The 16,817-nt window shown below is 41.9% G+C and overlaps 1 protein-coding gene across 1 annotated transcript in view; it reads left to right on the plus strand.

Moving 5' to 3' along the window:
• Window positions 1-2,682: 2,682 nt before the first annotated feature.
• lipib (lipase, member Ib) overlaps window positions 2,683-16,817 on the plus strand; it is a 28,225-nt gene continuing 14,090 nt past the window's right edge. Inside the window, exons 1-3 of the mRNA XM_026305740.1 lie at window positions 2,683-2,856; window positions 9,130-9,521; window positions 15,588-15,696. Coding sequence (XP_026161525.1) covers window positions 2,805-2,856; window positions 9,130-9,521; window positions 15,588-15,696 — 553 coding nt within the window. The 5' untranslated portion in view covers window positions 2,683-2,804. The remainder of the gene's footprint in view (window positions 2,857-9,129; window positions 9,522-15,587; window positions 15,697-16,817) is intronic.

The following is a 16,817-nucleotide window of genomic DNA, read 5'->3' on the forward strand; positions in this document are numbered from 1 at the left end:
AGGAGCCAAATTGTTTTCCTTTGTTTTGCGCGTTTGCACTGATAGGTGGCAGTGTCTGTGTTCATGGTGTATATTCATGTGGTTAATCAGTGCACAGGTGCGCTGGGAAGCATGTGGTTTTCGACCATGTCATGGTGTTTTGTGTCAGTGTATAAAAGTTATGGAAGAAAATATAATTTGGACCTGTGATGTGCATGGAGGATATATGGACTATGGAAAATAAGCCACCAATAACTATCTTAGTTTTTGGCACCGACGGACTGCACCCAAACAGACATACGTTCAAACCACTTAAACCAGCATGCACATAGTGGCATGAGACTACTATAGCAACAGTTGGTATTTTCTGGTGATTAGACACTAATGACAACATATTCATGAATACTATATTCCATTTCCTGTGATGTAAATTTCCTGGATGTTAAAAAAGAAAGAAATCAAAGAAATAAAAAATTAAAAAGTAAAATGACAGTACATAAATTATGGTAAAATATAATAAAAATTTAATTTTAAAAATGTCATATCTAGACCATTTATCATTTCTGTCAAATCTTTACACTTCTGTGCTTTCTCTTTGCAAATATAACATCCATCCATTATCTATACCCACTTATTACTAATCAGGGTCACAGAGATCTGCTGGAGCCTATCCCAACTCTCTTTGGGTGAAAGGCAGGGGTACACCCTGGACAGGTCACCTGTCCATCACAGTGCCACATAAAGACAAACAACCACACACACTCACACTCACTCCTATGGGCAATTTAGAGTCACCAATCAACCTGACATGCATGTTTTTGGACTGTCAGGTGTGTTTATGTTGGCCAGAAAGCTATTTAATCAATAGGAGGAATGGATTCAGGTATGCTGACAGGAGACAGTTTTAGACTGAATGTCATGGCGCTTGAAAATGGAAGTTGTCATTGCACTGCAGTCAAGGAGTAGACATTTCAGTCATTTGCACACGTGTCAAAAGAAAAGCATCAGCACCAATGTGATTGTATTTGAAAGGCAAAGCATCACAACACCAATAAAGAGGGAAGTAAAACAATTAGTAACATGATAAAATAATATTGAAGCAATGTTTCATCGTGAAATTTATTAACAGCGTTGTCAGATAAATATCTGCTGTAGTGGAATTTTCTTCTAAGTAAGTAAATAATCCTCTACAAATAATGTTAGTCACATGTCTGTAGACTGTCACATGTATGAAGTATGGATCATAAAACAGTAGTGCTGCCTTAGACCCAGGGTTCTTCAGTCTGCTAAACACTGGACAGGTGATGGGAGGTCCAGAGTGTGATGAGAAATGAGTTTGTCTCACTAGACCCTCTAGAGGCTGAAAAGTTAATGAGTTAATGCACCTTAGCTGTTGTCTGTTGATGCAGTAAAACTAGAAACAATTCTTTCTATAACAGGAAGCTAAATCTTTGACCTAAATAAAGCTGGTGTAGTGACTGTGAATGAAACAGAGGAAACAACTTTTAGCAGCCTTCAATCAAATTGGGTCAAACTGGCCTCAGTTAGATTAGGTTTTAAAGATGTAGGTCAGGCCAGATCCTTTAGACCCACAACAGTATAAAAGATGTTGAGTTAAAAGAAGCTAAAGGTTGCTAAAAGCAGGAAATGAGTCGGTGTTCACAGAGTAACATGGCCAATGTATTCTTTGGCAGGGAAATATAGGCTACAGCTGCAAAATGAGAAATTCATTTAGAAAACTCTAAATGATTCATATAATTTGATGGTGGTTGTTCTGTGGCTGGCGGAGAGTATTAGAGATAGCCAGCATAGTCCAGCTTTAATCAGATTATTAATAAAAGAACAATATTAATAAACTGAAACAATGAAAGATTGTGCTAGCTTTTATTTTGAAGGACTTTTGCATGGCATCGCTGTTTTCCTTCTGATAAACAGATTTTGCGGACATCAGTAAATCTTGTGTTTTTAACTAAGCTCCTGTTCTTCTAAACACTGACTGTATGGTTTCAGTGCACACGCCGACATTACTGTGAACTTCAGCCCAGTTTCACTGCTTTTGAAGTGTTTTTGGAGTCTGCAGCTGGGGCCCTGCTCAATGCATGTTAAATTACATGTGTCTAAGCTGAATTCATTGAGCACTGGGCAGGATGGGCTGGGTGCAGTAAGGTCAGAGTCTGTGGAGCTATTAATAACCATCAGTGATGTGGCTTCAAGTCGACAGCAAAGATTACCCACTTCAGCCTCACCATTCAGAGATGAGAGCTGTTTGAGATACGCTTGACCTACCACATTTCATATTTTTATCTTTGCACTCGCTCTTTCGTGTTGTACTGTAAATACTGTAAATACATCAGTATTTAAGAGCCTTCAGAAAAATTTATTTGCACCTATAAATATAGTTCAACAAACTGTTAATAGACTTCCCACAACTTATCAGAATAATTTTACTAAAAGCATTGTTACAATAGGCTGGCAAACAAAATGTTAAGTAAGAGTTGTTTTCTTTTTATTTATTGAATGGTGATTATATGACCTATTTCAAGTGCGAGTTCTTTAACTTAAAATAATAATACTTTAATTTTATCTTAACCAATCCAGCACTTCCACGTCTCTTTTTCATTTCCTTAGTAGCTGCTGTCCTTTATTCACAACCTTTTATTACGACTCTTCCTCTCCTTCCGTCTCCACTTCTTCATCCTTCGAGAAGCTGATCTTTCCACCTCTCTCTCTTACAACAATCCCTGCCTTGCTCAGTCAGTGCTCCTTCGTGCTGCATTCACATTTCCTTCTGTCTCATTCTCTCCACATCTCTGCTTGGAGGGAGGATGTGTCCCCACAAACTCTTCAGTATCCTGGGACTCCTCATGCTCTGCAAAGGTAAGGACAACACCAGTCAATCGGTTTATCAAATAAATTGTTTTTCATTGTTTTGAAAGTTTAAATCTACTTAAAGTTTATTGCTTCTCTTAAGTGTTGGATCAAAGACTAAGCTAAATATAACTGTGCTCTGCTCTTAAATACCCACAAACAGACATTATTAGTGTGAGTGCAGACAGAAACAGCTTAGTGCTGGTAGGAACAGATTATTTAAAGTCAACCCACCATCTGTTCCAGTCTGAAGTTTAAAATGGAAAAGCCTGTTTGTGTTTCTGGTGGTCTTAAAATAAAGGTCACACACACCATCTGTTAATCATTCATCTGCCATACTTTACTAATGTGTGTGTTCTGGGCTGAACCGGGTCTGTCTCCCCTCTTTAACACCACCCTCCTCCTTTGACTGCCAGCTGTAATCACTCCCTGTGTTTAGGGTGGAGCAGGTGGTGATGGGATATGGGATGAGGTGTTTTTTTATAGCAGCCTGATCCCATTGAGGGCACTGTCGTGCTCTTGTGTGCTTATCGCAGAGCCAGCTAGCCTTGATGCTCAACATAATTTGTTTTGTTGGCTCCTGAATTTTTATGTCCAATCCTTGGACAGCCTTAGGGAAAGACCATGGTGTGGGTTTATATGGAGAACAGCTAGAGTGACTGCGGCCACAGCATGTTATACTACTTAGCTAAACACAGGAAACAGGGGATCTGTCCAAAGTCCAAAAATACACTTACTGCCTGAATTCAATTCAATTCAATTCAATTTTATTTGCATAGCGCCAAATCACAATACAAATCATCTCAAGGCACTTTACAAAAACTAAAACTAAAAACCCAACAAATCCATTATGAGCAAGCACTTGGCGACAGTGGAGAGGAAAAAACCAGCCCTAACTATATGCTTTGTCAAAGAGGAAGGTTTTAAGTCTAACCTTAAAAGTACATAGAGTGTCTGCCCCCTGAACCCACACAGGGAGCTGGTTCCACAGGAGAGGAGCTTGATAGCTAAAGGCTCTGCCTCCCATTCTGCTTTTGGAAACTCTGGGAACCACAAGTAGACCTGCACTCTGAGAGCGAAGTGGTCTATTGGGATAATATGGTACTATGAGGTCTTTAAGGTATGACGGAGCTTGATTATGAAGGGATTTGTATGTGAGAAGAAGTATTTTAAATTCTATTCTATATTTTACAGGGAGCCAATGAAGAGAAGCTAATACAGGAGAAATATGATCTCTCTTGCTAGTTCCTGTCAGGACTCTGGCTGCAGCATTCTGGATTAACTGGAGGCTTTTTATGGAGATATTGGGACATCCAGATAGTAATGAGTTACAGTAATCTAGCCTTGAGGTAACAAATGCATGGACTAGTTTTTCTGCATCATTTTGAGACAGGATGTTCCTAATTTTGGCAATGTTGCACAGGTGAAAGAATGCAGTTCTAGAGATTTGTTTTATGTGTGAGTTAAAGGACATGTCCTGGTCAAAAATAACTCACAGTAGTACCGTTTTTCACAGTAGTGCTGGAGGCCAGAGCTATGCCATCTAAAGTAGCTATAATTTTAGAAAAGTTATTTCTAGGCTCAAATACAATGACTTCTGTTTTCTCAGAGTTTAAAAGTAAAAAGTTACTGGTCATCCAGGCCTTTATGTCAGTTAGACAGGCTTGAAGTCTGGTTAACTGGTTTGTGTTGACAGGTTTAATAGATAGATACAACTGAGTGTCATCTGCATAGCTGCGGTAATTAATAGAATGCTTCCTAATGACATATCCTAAAGGAAGCATGTACAGGGTGAGCAGAATCGGTCCTAGCACAGAGCCTTGTGGAACTCCATAACAAACTTTTGTTTGTGTGGAAGGTTCATCATGGACATGAACAAACTGGAATCTGTCCGATAAATAGGATTGGAACCATTTTAACGCTGTTCCTCTGATACCAGTTACATGCTCCAGTCTCTGTAATAAGATGTTGGTGTCGAATGCAGCACTAAGGTCTAGGAGGACAAGTATAGAAACAAGTCCATTATCTGAGGCTAAGAGAAGGTCGTCGGTAACTTTTAACAGTGCTGTTTCTGTACTATGATGTGCTCTAAATCCTGATTGAAAATCTTCAAATAGTTCATTCCTGTGTAAGTGGTCTGATAGCTGCTTAGCAACAGCTTTTTCTAGGATTATAGAAATAAATGGCAGGTTGGATATTGGTCTATAATTAGCCAAGACTCTTGGATCAAGACTAGGCTTTTTGAGTAAAGGTTTGATTACTGCAGTCTTAAAGGCCTGTGGTACATAGCCTGATACTAGAGATAAATTTACCAAGTCTAATAAAGATGAGTTAATTAATGGCAGGGTGTCTTTAGGCAGTCTAGTCGGGATGGGGTCTAAGAGACACGTTGATGATTTCGATGAAGCAACTACTGATGTAAATTCAGAGAGATCTATGGGAGAGAAGCAGTCTAAACATAACTGAGGTCTTACAGATGATTCAAGAGCTACTGTAGTAGAAGATTCATTTATTTCAGGTATAGGAAGCATCTGCTGAATCTCTAATAGTTGTGACTCTTTGTCAGCCTGGCTACAGTGCTGAAAAGAAACCTGGGATTGTTCTTATTTTCCTCTATTAGTGATGAATAGCATGCAGTTCTGGCTTTACGGAGAGCTTTTTTATATGTTAGTAGACTGTTTTTCCAGGCTAGAAAAATTTCCTCTAAGTTTGTGGAACGCCACTTCCTTTCCAGCCTTCGTAATGCCTGCTTTAAGGTACGAATATGTAAATTATACCATGGGGCTAATCTCCTCTGATTCACTAACTTCTTTTTCAGAGGGGCTACAGTATCAAGCGTTTCACGCAGTGAGGCTACAGCACTGTCAACAATATGATCAATTTGGTAGGGAGTGGGATTGAAGCAGCTGCCCTCCACTATGTTTATACTTGGCATAGATGCAAATAAAGATGGAATCATTTTCTTAAATTTATTAATAGCGTTGTCGGATAAACATCTGCTGTAGTGGAATTTTCTTCCAAACGCTGCATGATCCATCATCTTAAATTCAAAAGTTATTAAAGAATGATCTGACAAAACAGGATTTGGGGGAAAAACTATTAGATGTTCAATTTTGATGCCATAGGTCAGAACAAGATCAAGGGTGTGATTAAAACAGTGTGTGGGTTTATTAACATTTTGAGTGAAACCAATTGAATCTAATATTGAATTAAATGCAGTGCTGAGGCTGTTATTTTCAACATCTGCATGAATGTTAAAATCTCCCACTATAATGACTTTATCTGAACTAAGCACTAAATCAGACAGGAAGTCCGGAAATTCAGTTAAAAACCCTGAGTAAGGGACAGGTGGACGGTACACAATGACAAGTAGAACTGGTTTTTGTGTTTTCCAGTTTGGATGCGAGAGACTATAGTGAGAGTGAGGCTCTCAAATGAGTTATAATTGTTCTGAGAATTAATTATTAATTTAATAATAGGTTTGAGTGGAAGATTGCAACTACTCCTCCACCTCGACCTGTGCTTCGAGGAACATGATAATTTTTATGACTGAGGGGGGTTGATTCATTCAGACTGACATATTCATCTTGCTGTAACCAGGTTTCAGTGAGATAAAGTAGGTCAATTTGGTGATCAGTTATCAAGTCATTTACTAACAGAGATTTAGATGAAAGAGACCTGATATTTAATAATCCACATTTGACAGTTCTGTTTTTCTGTTCAATAAGAGGAGTGGTCTTAATTTTTAAGTTTTTATGAATAACTCCTCTTCTGTTAAGTTCTGATTTATTTGATTTATATGTTCGAGGGGCAGACACAGTCTCTATGTGGTTTGAGGGGGGCGGCGGCTCTAAGGAAACTGCAGAGAGGCGTTTTAGACTGAGTCTCTGCGCTCCGGTCCCCACTCTGGATTGTCAGGCTTTAGGTTGGCTAATAAACTCGGCCAAATTTCTAGAGATGAGAGCTGCACCATTCAAAGTGAGATGGATGCCGTCTCTCGCTACCAGACCGGGTTTTCCCCAGAAAGTGGCCCAATTGTCTATGATCGTTTGCTGGACACCACCTAGACAGCCAGCGACGGAACAACAACATGCGGCTAAACATCAATCAATAAAATCAAATCAATAAATCAATAAATTCACTTATTCTGAAGTGTTACGCCCGGCCTAGGGGATACCGGGGCATAACATGATGTGAGTTTTTCTCCAAAACTTTCCCACTCTCAAATAAATCCAGCAGCCCACTAAATGCACTTAAAGGAAACCATTTATTTTCAAAATATAGTCAAAGTAACTCTGTCAAACACTCAAATGCCCAAAATAACAAACAAAAACGCTAAAGCAGCCCTACTATTTCCTAACCAAACGAAACAACAAAAAGACCCTGATCTCCTAACATAAACAGGAGAAAACAAAAGAAAAGTAACTGGGCTTCTTACAACAAAGAGTATTTATTGCTCAATATTTACAGTGCAATTAAAGTCAAAGTTCTTTCTTACTGACAGTTTGTTCCACACAATGTTAGGCTTTTCACAAAAACAGAGTTCCACAAAGAGTGCTGGTCTGAGAGTGGCAGAGATGAAGAAGAGCTCTCTGGCTGCAGTCAGTGGGAGCTTCTTATAGTCTTCCCGGAAGGACTGGACCAATCAAGGAACATCAATTCAGTTTGAATGGACCAATCTCATGGGTCTACCTAGACTCCACGCCCACTCATTTCTCTCTCTCACATACACACACATACACACCAAGAACTGGGGAGGAGAGAGCTAACATCCAAATCACACAAACCTCACACATAATGACCCAGGGTCATAACAGAAGTGTCATCACAGAATCCCAGAGGAAACAAACCAGTTTTACATTTCTTAATTGATTGACAGCACTAAAAAAAACAAAATATCATCGATGAAAAATTTAATTTATTTTCTATAACATGAGCTGATGGATGGATGCATGGATGAACACGTCATGTCTAAGAGAGTATGTCCCTGCCCAGTTCGCTGCTTCTGGCAGTTTGGCCATATCACTTTTTGCACACCTCAGGGTTCTTGTGTCGTCGTACTTTGTAGACGGCTTTTGATTCTCTTCAAAGCAAAGAAAGATCGTTCACATGCCACCTGTGACACAGGCAGCATTAGCAGCAGCTTGTAGACAAGCCCAGTGCTCTTGTAGGCATCAGTGAAGAGGTTCAACTTGAGGAGCACCTTGTAGCAGCAGAGAGGGCAGGCTTTACATGGACTTGACAGTCTTCCTGTCCTGTTCAGACTCACTGTCACTGCCCTCCTGCAGTCTAAGCATCTGCTACTGATTGTTTCAGTGTTGATCACTGTTCTCCAAGGCATCGCAGTTTTGTTCATCATCTCTCAGCAAATGTTTATGCAGCTCTTCATTGCTCCCAATGGCACTTGATCCAAGTTCCTGGGGTGAAGAAGTGAGAGGTCAGTAAACAACGTTGATGTTGCCGATCTGTCAAACTGTTGTTCAGTGCTGCTCATAATAGTGACCAAATAGCTGATGTAGCCTCATCTATGGCCAGTTCATCATCAATGTATTTGTGCCGTTTTATAGGAAGGGATTCTCCAAAACCAAATATGCATCCATTTCATTCATTAGCCCACTGAACAAACTTTGCAGCTGCATCATGACAAGCTTGGAGGTCATCACATAGCTGCTGCTAAATAAGTATAATGACGCATCAGGGGCGACCTTTTGATACTTAGTGTAGAATCTCGTTGTCTGTGAGAATTTTTTTCAGCATTTTTATTATGCAGCCATGTGACCCATTTTTTACCCAGCGGCCCCAGCCCACTAGACCTTGCCCTAATGCCCGTATGGCCAGACCGCCCCTGACAGTGAGTAACATGTCAACCTGATCTGCAAAATATTGAAATTCTTGGCAGTGTCTGTATTTCAGTCTGACTTTGTTAAATACATCAAACTTGCCTCTAATTTTAAATAAATTGAATACAATGTGGTGTTTAAATGTATTTAAGCAGGATTTTTAACTTTTTACTACAAAACAAAACTTACTCAAAAGTGGTACAGACAGTTTTCATCAGTAGCAATATATCGCAATCATTGAAGTTTGATTTTCTCAACAAATATTAGATGGATTTATAAAGTTTCAAAAGACATCTAAGGTTCCTGGAAATTTAAAGGACTTAGGAGATGCTCTTTTGTCTAGCATCTCATGAGGTCAGAATGTATTATTTCTCTCTGAATTATTAAGTGATATATACAATATTCATGACATTGACCTTAGCTGTTTCCTGTTTTCATCCAGGCCAGGAGGAGAGTGGTGCAGGTGAACCCTGTGATAACTTCACAGACCTGACCCTGTCCCACTGCTTCATGGGCACCAGTTTGTATGTACGACTGCTACTCTACACCCTCTCCAACCTCAACTGTGGCCACGAGCTCAACCACCATCACTTGTCCACCCAGCCACTGTTCAACGTTTCTCGCCCTACCACCTTTGTCATCCATGGTTATCGGCCCACTGGAGCGCCCCCCATCTGGATCAACCACATAGTCCATCTGCTGGCTGAGCAGGAGGACATGAACATCATTGTGGTGGATTGGAACAAGGGGGCAGCCAACCTCAACTACTTCACCGCTGTGGCCTACACGAGGGAAGCAGCACACAACTTGACTGAGTTCATCATGAATATGGAGGTGATTTAAATATGTACATATTTGACCGAGAATGAAAGTGACAAACCCAAAGAAATGTATTGACAGCAGAACAGAAGAAACAAGAAAAATGAACATAGTTATAATAGAGAAACAAAATCACTCCAACACTGTGTATGTGTAGTTTCTGAAAGAGAAAAACAAAGAAAATACAAACGATTAAATCCTGTTAAATCCTGAGGACTGTTAATACAATGCTAATACAAATAAATGCGTGAATATATTTACAGATACAGTTGGTGCCAATAGAATAGGGGTGTCAAAGTCCTGTCTCCAAGGTCCCTGCTTATTTCACAACTATCCCTGCCCCTGCACATTCTGATTGGCTGAACACACCTGATCCAATTAATCAGCAGTGGGTAGGACAAGGACTGTTGGAAAACAAGCAGGACCGTGGCCCTCGGGGACCGGAGTCTGACACCTGTGTATTAGACTGTAATAATACACACACCACTCTCACTCACTTAATGTCCGAATGATAATTACCAGTAAAGGGTCACTCAACAACTAGTCTGCAGTTAACACAGATATGTGCAGAAATACAGATGAGTTGTTTGTACTCTGATGAAGGTGAGAAATTCATGTTTAGTAATATAAAGCTGGTCTCCTATAATGATCCAAATCCTGCAGGCTATTATCAGCCAACGCCAAATTTCTACATCAAATCTACATAACTTGAGGCCAAAGCCAACACACAGGAAAGCTAATGATCAGTGATGCTGGTTGGGTGTAAGAATGATTTCCTGCTTCCGCTCCATGGTCCTTACTGCCATCAGATCCAGAAAAGGCCAGGATGATCATTTCAGTGGTTGACATGGCCTGAGGCATCTATGATCATTACTGTATCCCCAGTTTGGAGGTTTACAGAGTCCGAAAACCACTTATGGCAAGCCTGGAGCTCAGTAGTAGAAGAAGAAGAAAAATCGCCAAAAGTGGTCTGCTAGTAGTTGGCTGTGGTACCACCACTGCCTACAGTTCTGAGTCTGTGTACACCACTAGGAGTAGTGAGGCATCTAGGCAGCCTACCAGAAAGAGGTTAGGTAACCATGTCAGCATCTCAGGAGGTGTAGTCTAATGGCTTGGATTCCATTATTTCTACAACCACAGTGTAGGATGGTGATGAGCTGCAGGTTGGTGGTGACTTGCAGGGCTTCTTTGACTGTGTGTTCTTGTCTGTCCCAACAGCCACGCAAATAGGGAGCATATGGTGGGTTAAAGGTGAATTGAGTCTTTTAAGTCAATCAGTAGTGAAGAGAATACCTGCTGCAGTTTTCTCCACCGCTGAAATTGAGATGTTTCAAGGTGTTGCTGTGGTGGGCCACAAACCTCCTCAGAGCCAGAAGGAAGGGGTCCTGGGCTGAAAGATGAGAAACAGGTCAACTCTGGTGGTCACACACTTAAAGATGATCCTGCTTCTTTTCGAAGTTTGTCTTCCAATCCTTATGGTATAGACACCAAAGCATCCCATTCAGAGAATGGCCATTTCTGATATCCGTGGTTTCCATCACCACTTCCAGCATTCAGTGCAAAAACAGCCTCACTCTCGAACTCTGGAGTGAGATGTAACTGCTGAAATTCCCGACTGTTAAATCTCAAGCCTGTATAAGTAAATTTACCTTAAACTCCCTCGCCTCACTCACTATATTAGCCCGAGAGTATAAAACCACACCCCTCAGGTCTACAGATCCTTTTGTTTCCTTACAAACCATGTGTGTGTGAATGCAGAACAAAGAGAACCGATCCAAGTGTACCAAGTATTTTGATTTGACCAGAAATGTAGTGAAGACTGAGATGGTGGATTCATTCATGAATCATCAATCCATCCCCATCCATATGCTGAGATCATGACTAAATGGTAGGAACTGTTCAGTGGATCTTGTGTTTAAATGTGCATGAGATGTCCAGTGAACCAACTAACACAAATACTGAGGTAGAGCACCGATACTCCTGCTGGAGCAGGAAATTCCAGGCCTCTCTGTAGGTGTCAGAGGTCAGTGGGACCTTTATTGACCCCTGCAGGCCTCTGCAGTGGCAGCAACTAGCTTCCTCCAAGATGAACTGTTGTTTCTTCAGGGTTAAATGGGATTAGGCAGAGAAACTGGTTACTCTCAGTCCATCTCCTCACACATGCAGCACCTCAGAGAGGGAAACTAACTTTTCCACTCCTGCCAGGCATGGTGGAGAGTGACGCATCATCCCACTCACTTGTTTTCTCTGGACTACCACGTTGGCTCTGGTGTTCCACAGCACAATGAATTACTGGGGTTCCAATTATCCTAAAGCGTTACTCCAGAGTGTTAAAGTCATTGGAACTTATATGAAAAGCAGTAACAAAGAAGTCCATGAGCTGGTTCCAAAGTACTGTGGTTGATCTTGAGATACCCATAAGTGTGCACCAGATAACAGAAGACTTGTTACTGATCCACTGTCACAAATTCAAAGCCTCTTTTTGTCAGTGTGCTCCACAATTTAAGTATGTGAGCTTTGGCTTCATGTTCTGACAACAGACTTTGCCTCTCTAACATGCTTACCATTGCTGCTGTGATATGTTGATGATAGGTCTGATATATGATATGCTTCTGGGGAGCAAAGGTGTGTTATACGGTGCGGTGTGAAGGAGAGGCGAAGGACCCAAATGCAAAACACAAAATCTTTATTTTCCTGGGATCACAAGGGCTCAGGAAAAACAAAATAATAATTACCGTTTGCATCAGGTAATGCTCCAACAAACACAAAAGACAGAAGGACGTATATATATGGAGTGAGACAAAAGGCAGAGCAGGAACAGGTGAAAACAATCAGGGCTGATAGACATAATGCTGCGGGGGACCAGTACAGGGAAAACAGGAATCTAACACAAAATAAAGGTCCCCAGCAGGAAGTCCCAAAGGGGAACCATAACAAGGTGGTGAGACTGAGAACTTGGGCTGCCAAATCGAAGTATTTTTGGGTGGCTCATGACATTTCAAGTCTTTCCCCAATAATCTGAGGAGGGCCTGGTGTTCAGAAAGCACATGGAGGAAGGTGGAACATGCCGCAAATGTGGCTGCTGATGGCCACAAGATGCTCTTGAAACCACAAAAGCATTGTCACCAAATCAAATGAGCCATTAAAGACCAACTGTCCTGGCATGAGCAGGGGCACTTTCTGAGCAGAATATCCATTTGCCATAGCTTCTCCACCTGGCAGCAAGTATCCATTAATGATTACAGCATGGAGATGATAGGGCACCGACAAGTAAGGCCTCATTACTTGTGCTGGGCCCTGGACAGTCTACCCAAGAAAGGTAAACCAGGGGTCCCAGATGTACTGGCTCTCTGGGTGTGATCAAATCAGGGGGTCAATAAGAAATAACTGGATGAACAAGATGCAGTGGCCGCAGAGGCAAATTGTCTTTTCATCTTCTGGAGCTCCTCTGGTGCACGCATGTGCTCTACTAGCCCAAGGCATTTAGCAGTAAATGAGTGAATTCATTGGGGGTTACCTGCAGTCAAGTAGAATCTGCAGCTCTTGTTTGACTGTTCTCAGTGAAGGCCTATCTGTTGAACTGTGGCATGGTGGATGAAAGTACATTTCTATGACGATTCTCAGTAGTACAGGTGAAGTTATCTAGAGGTTGAGTCATGGCAACTGGACTTTCAGTTTTTAGGTCAAAACGTCTCACTACTCATCCAAGTAGCTTCATTAGACTGAAGAAGCTGGTCTGGAACCTCCACTGCAGCTACTGTTTAACAGGATGTCGTGTAGGGGGTGTTTATTATTGTTCAATATAGAACGCAGCTTCCTCCACATCTGCTGCTCCAACACAGTTCTGAGAGTGTCCAGCCCCCTGCCTTGCACAGAACTGGCCTTTTTCACCAGTTTTTCCAGGCGCCTACAGTTTCTGTCTATAATGCCAGTCCCCCAACAGACAGCAGCATAGAACAGTGTACTTGCCATAAAAGTGGGGTAGAACATGCACAGCATGTCACTGCAGACATTGTAGGAACCAAGCCATCTCAAGAAGAGGTGGCTCTGCCCTTTTCTGTACACTGCATCCACATTGGCAGACCACTCCAGTTTTTCATCCAGTACCACCCCCCAGGTACTTGTCTGAATAGTCTGTATCTCCTGTCCATCAATGCAGTTCTGACTGGCATGATGCTTTTAATCTCCTAAAATGCACCTCCAGCTCCTTAGTCTTGGTTAAGGAGAAGATAGTTCTTTTTGCTCCAGTCAGTAAAGGCTTCCACTAGGTCCCTGTACTCCCGGCTCCCGTCCCCTGCGCACGCATGCCACAACAGCCATATCGTCAGAATACTTCTGAATGTGGAAGGACTCTGAGTTATACCTAAAGTCCGATGTGTAGACAGTGAACAGAAAAGGAGCAAGAACAGTCCCCTGTGGAGCCCCAGTGCTGCATTCCAGTGTCCCAGAAACACATTTCCCCAGCCTGACATACTGTGGTCTAGATGTCAAGGATGTCTGGATGTCCATAATCCATGACATCAGGGAGAGGTCCACCCTCATACATAGAAGCTTGTCTCTCAGTATGGGAGACCATATAGTATTGAAAGCACTGGAGAAGTCAAAGAACATAATCTTCACATATGAACCAGGCACATTCAGATAGCCATGTGCCGCATGTAAAACACAGCATCTTCCACTCCCATATGTTTCTGATAGGAAAACTGAAGATCCTCCTCAACCTGCAGCCTCATGCGACGGACAAGGAGCCACTTGAAGGTCTTTATGATATGGGATGTCCAAACCACTGGTCTATAGTCATTAGCTCCACCGGCTGACCTGTTTTGGGCACTGGTATTAGACAAGAAGTCTTCCACAGGACTGGGACTTTTTCTAGCCAAAAGACCCATATTAAAGAGCCTCTGAAGAGGGACAGCTAGTTGTCCTGCACAGTCATTCACAAGCCTTAGACATACTCCATCTGGTCCCGCTGCCTTGTCTGGCCGAAGTCTCCTGAGCTCAGCTCCAACCTTTTCCATTGTTAGAAACAGAAGGAGCTGTTCAGATTGTAACAGAGGGATGGTGGAGGTAGAGGGAGCAGCTATAAAGGTGGAGATGGAGGAAGCAGTATGCTGCCCTCGGTATATGTACTGTATATAACTTGACAGCCAGATAAACTCTTCCCTAACATCAAGACTCTGAAGACAGGCTCTTCGTCCACAGGTTTATTGAAGTTGTGAGGAAAGTGTGAAACTGAAACGTACAAAAAAAAAAAAAAATGCATAATCAACAGATACAATATAAAATGAATTGAAATGCCCTTTCTTCCTTTTACTGTCGCTAATTTATAAATTTATCCAGCATCCTTAAATCTACTCTATACATATTTCCCATGTATTCAATTTTCTGAATCACCTTTTATCTGAACTGTATTTATGTAAACTTTAATGATCTAGGAACAGTACGCCCATTACCACGACAAATATCCATTAACAATAGTGAGGTAGATCGGGAGCAATAGGCTCCTAACAATCTGCTCCATAAAATTTAACACTGTCCCCAAGTAATGATATACAATCGTAAATATAGCCACAAACGGTCAATACCTACACACGATGCTACAACAGAAACAAGATGTATACGAATGTCACGGTATAACTTCAGCTACGCTAAACATGATACTCTCAATGTCCCGCTTACTCGCTTCCTGATTAGTGGTCACATGGCATGACTCTTACCGGAACCTAAGATTCTTAAAGGGCCACAACCAAAAGGTAAACAAAACCCATACAGATCAGTAGCTAAAAAATAAAAACGAGAAGCATACTAAGCGGTAACAAAACAAGCAGTCATAGAGGATGAGGTATAGTAAGGAGCTGCAGAGGTGGGGGTGAGGGAGCAGCCTGGGACATGGAGGTACATGAAGCAGCAGTAGAGATGGAGGAGACAGCTGAATATATGGAGAATATACATATATAGTCTGAAGCCATTAGGCCTTTTTAAATGTGTCCACCTCTGTCACCAGCTGTCCATGCATGGACAGTGTGATAGGAGCTGGAAAGAGGGTACCTTGAATGTAATGTGGGTTTTGAATGTCTGCAGGAGGAAGGAGCCTCTCTGAGTTCAGTTCATCTCATCGGTGTCAGTCTGGGAGCTCATCTGGCTGGATTTGTAGGAGCAAACCTGAAGGGAAAAATTGGACGCATCACAGGTACAGTCAACATGCAGGTAGAAATGACTGGTAGAGTAGAAGGATGAATTTTGATGGAAAAAAATGTTTAAGGATTTAAATAGGAAGAGGTTAAAAACAAAATCCCAGAAAGTGTTATAGTTGCAGGGCAGCACGGTGGATTAGTGCTTTACACTGTTGCCTCACAGCAAGAAGGTTCCTGGTTTGAAACCCGTCAGGGCCCTTTCTGTGTGGAGGTTGTATGTTCTCCCTGTGCTTGTGTGGGTTTTCTCCAGGTACTCCAGTTTCCTCCTACAGTCCAAAAACATGTACAGTGGGTACGGAAAGTATTCAGACCCCTTTAAATTTTTCAGTCTTTGTGTCATTGCAGCCATTTGCCAAAATCAAAAAAGTTCATTTTATTTCTCATTAATGTACACTCAGCACCCCATCTTGACAGAAAAAAACAGAAATGTAGAAATTTTTGCAAATTTATTAAAAAAGAAAAACTTGAAGATCCTCTCCAGTTCTGTCAGGTTGGATGGTGAACGTTGGTGGACAGCCATTTTCAGGTCTCTCCAGAGATGCTCAATTGGGTTTAGGTCAGGGCTCTGGCTGGGCCAGTCAAGAACGGTCACAGAGTTGTTCCGAAGCCACTCCTTTGTTATTTTAGCTGTGTGCTTAGGGTCATTGTCCTGTTGAAAGGTGAACCTTCGGCCCAGTCTGAGGTCCTGAGCACTCTGGAAGAGGTTTTCTTCCAGGATATCTCTGTACTTGGCCGCATTCATCTTTCCTTCAATTGCAACCAGTCGTCCTGTCCCTGCAGCTGAAAAACACCCCACCACAACATGATGCTCCCACCACCATGTTTCACTGTAGGGATTGTATTGGGCAGGTGATGAGCAGTGCTTGGTTTTCTCCACACATACCGCTTAGAATTAACGCCAAAAAGTTCAATCTTGGTCTCATCAGACCAGAAAATCTTATTTCTCATAGTCTGGGAGTCCTTCATGTGTTTTTTGGCAAACTCTATGCGGGCTTTCATGTGTCTTGCACTGAGGAGAGGCTTCCATTGGGCCACTCTGCCATAAAGGGTTGCAGTGATAGTTGACTTTGTGGAACTTTCTCCCATCTCCCGACTGCATCTCTGGAGCTCAGCCACA

The sequence above is a fragment of the Mastacembelus armatus genome, unplaced genomic scaffold, assembly GCF_900324485.2.
Source record: "Mastacembelus armatus unplaced genomic scaffold, fMasArm1.2, whole genome shotgun sequence".
Lineage (NCBI taxonomy): Eukaryota > Metazoa > Chordata > Actinopteri > Synbranchiformes > Mastacembelidae > Mastacembelus > Mastacembelus armatus.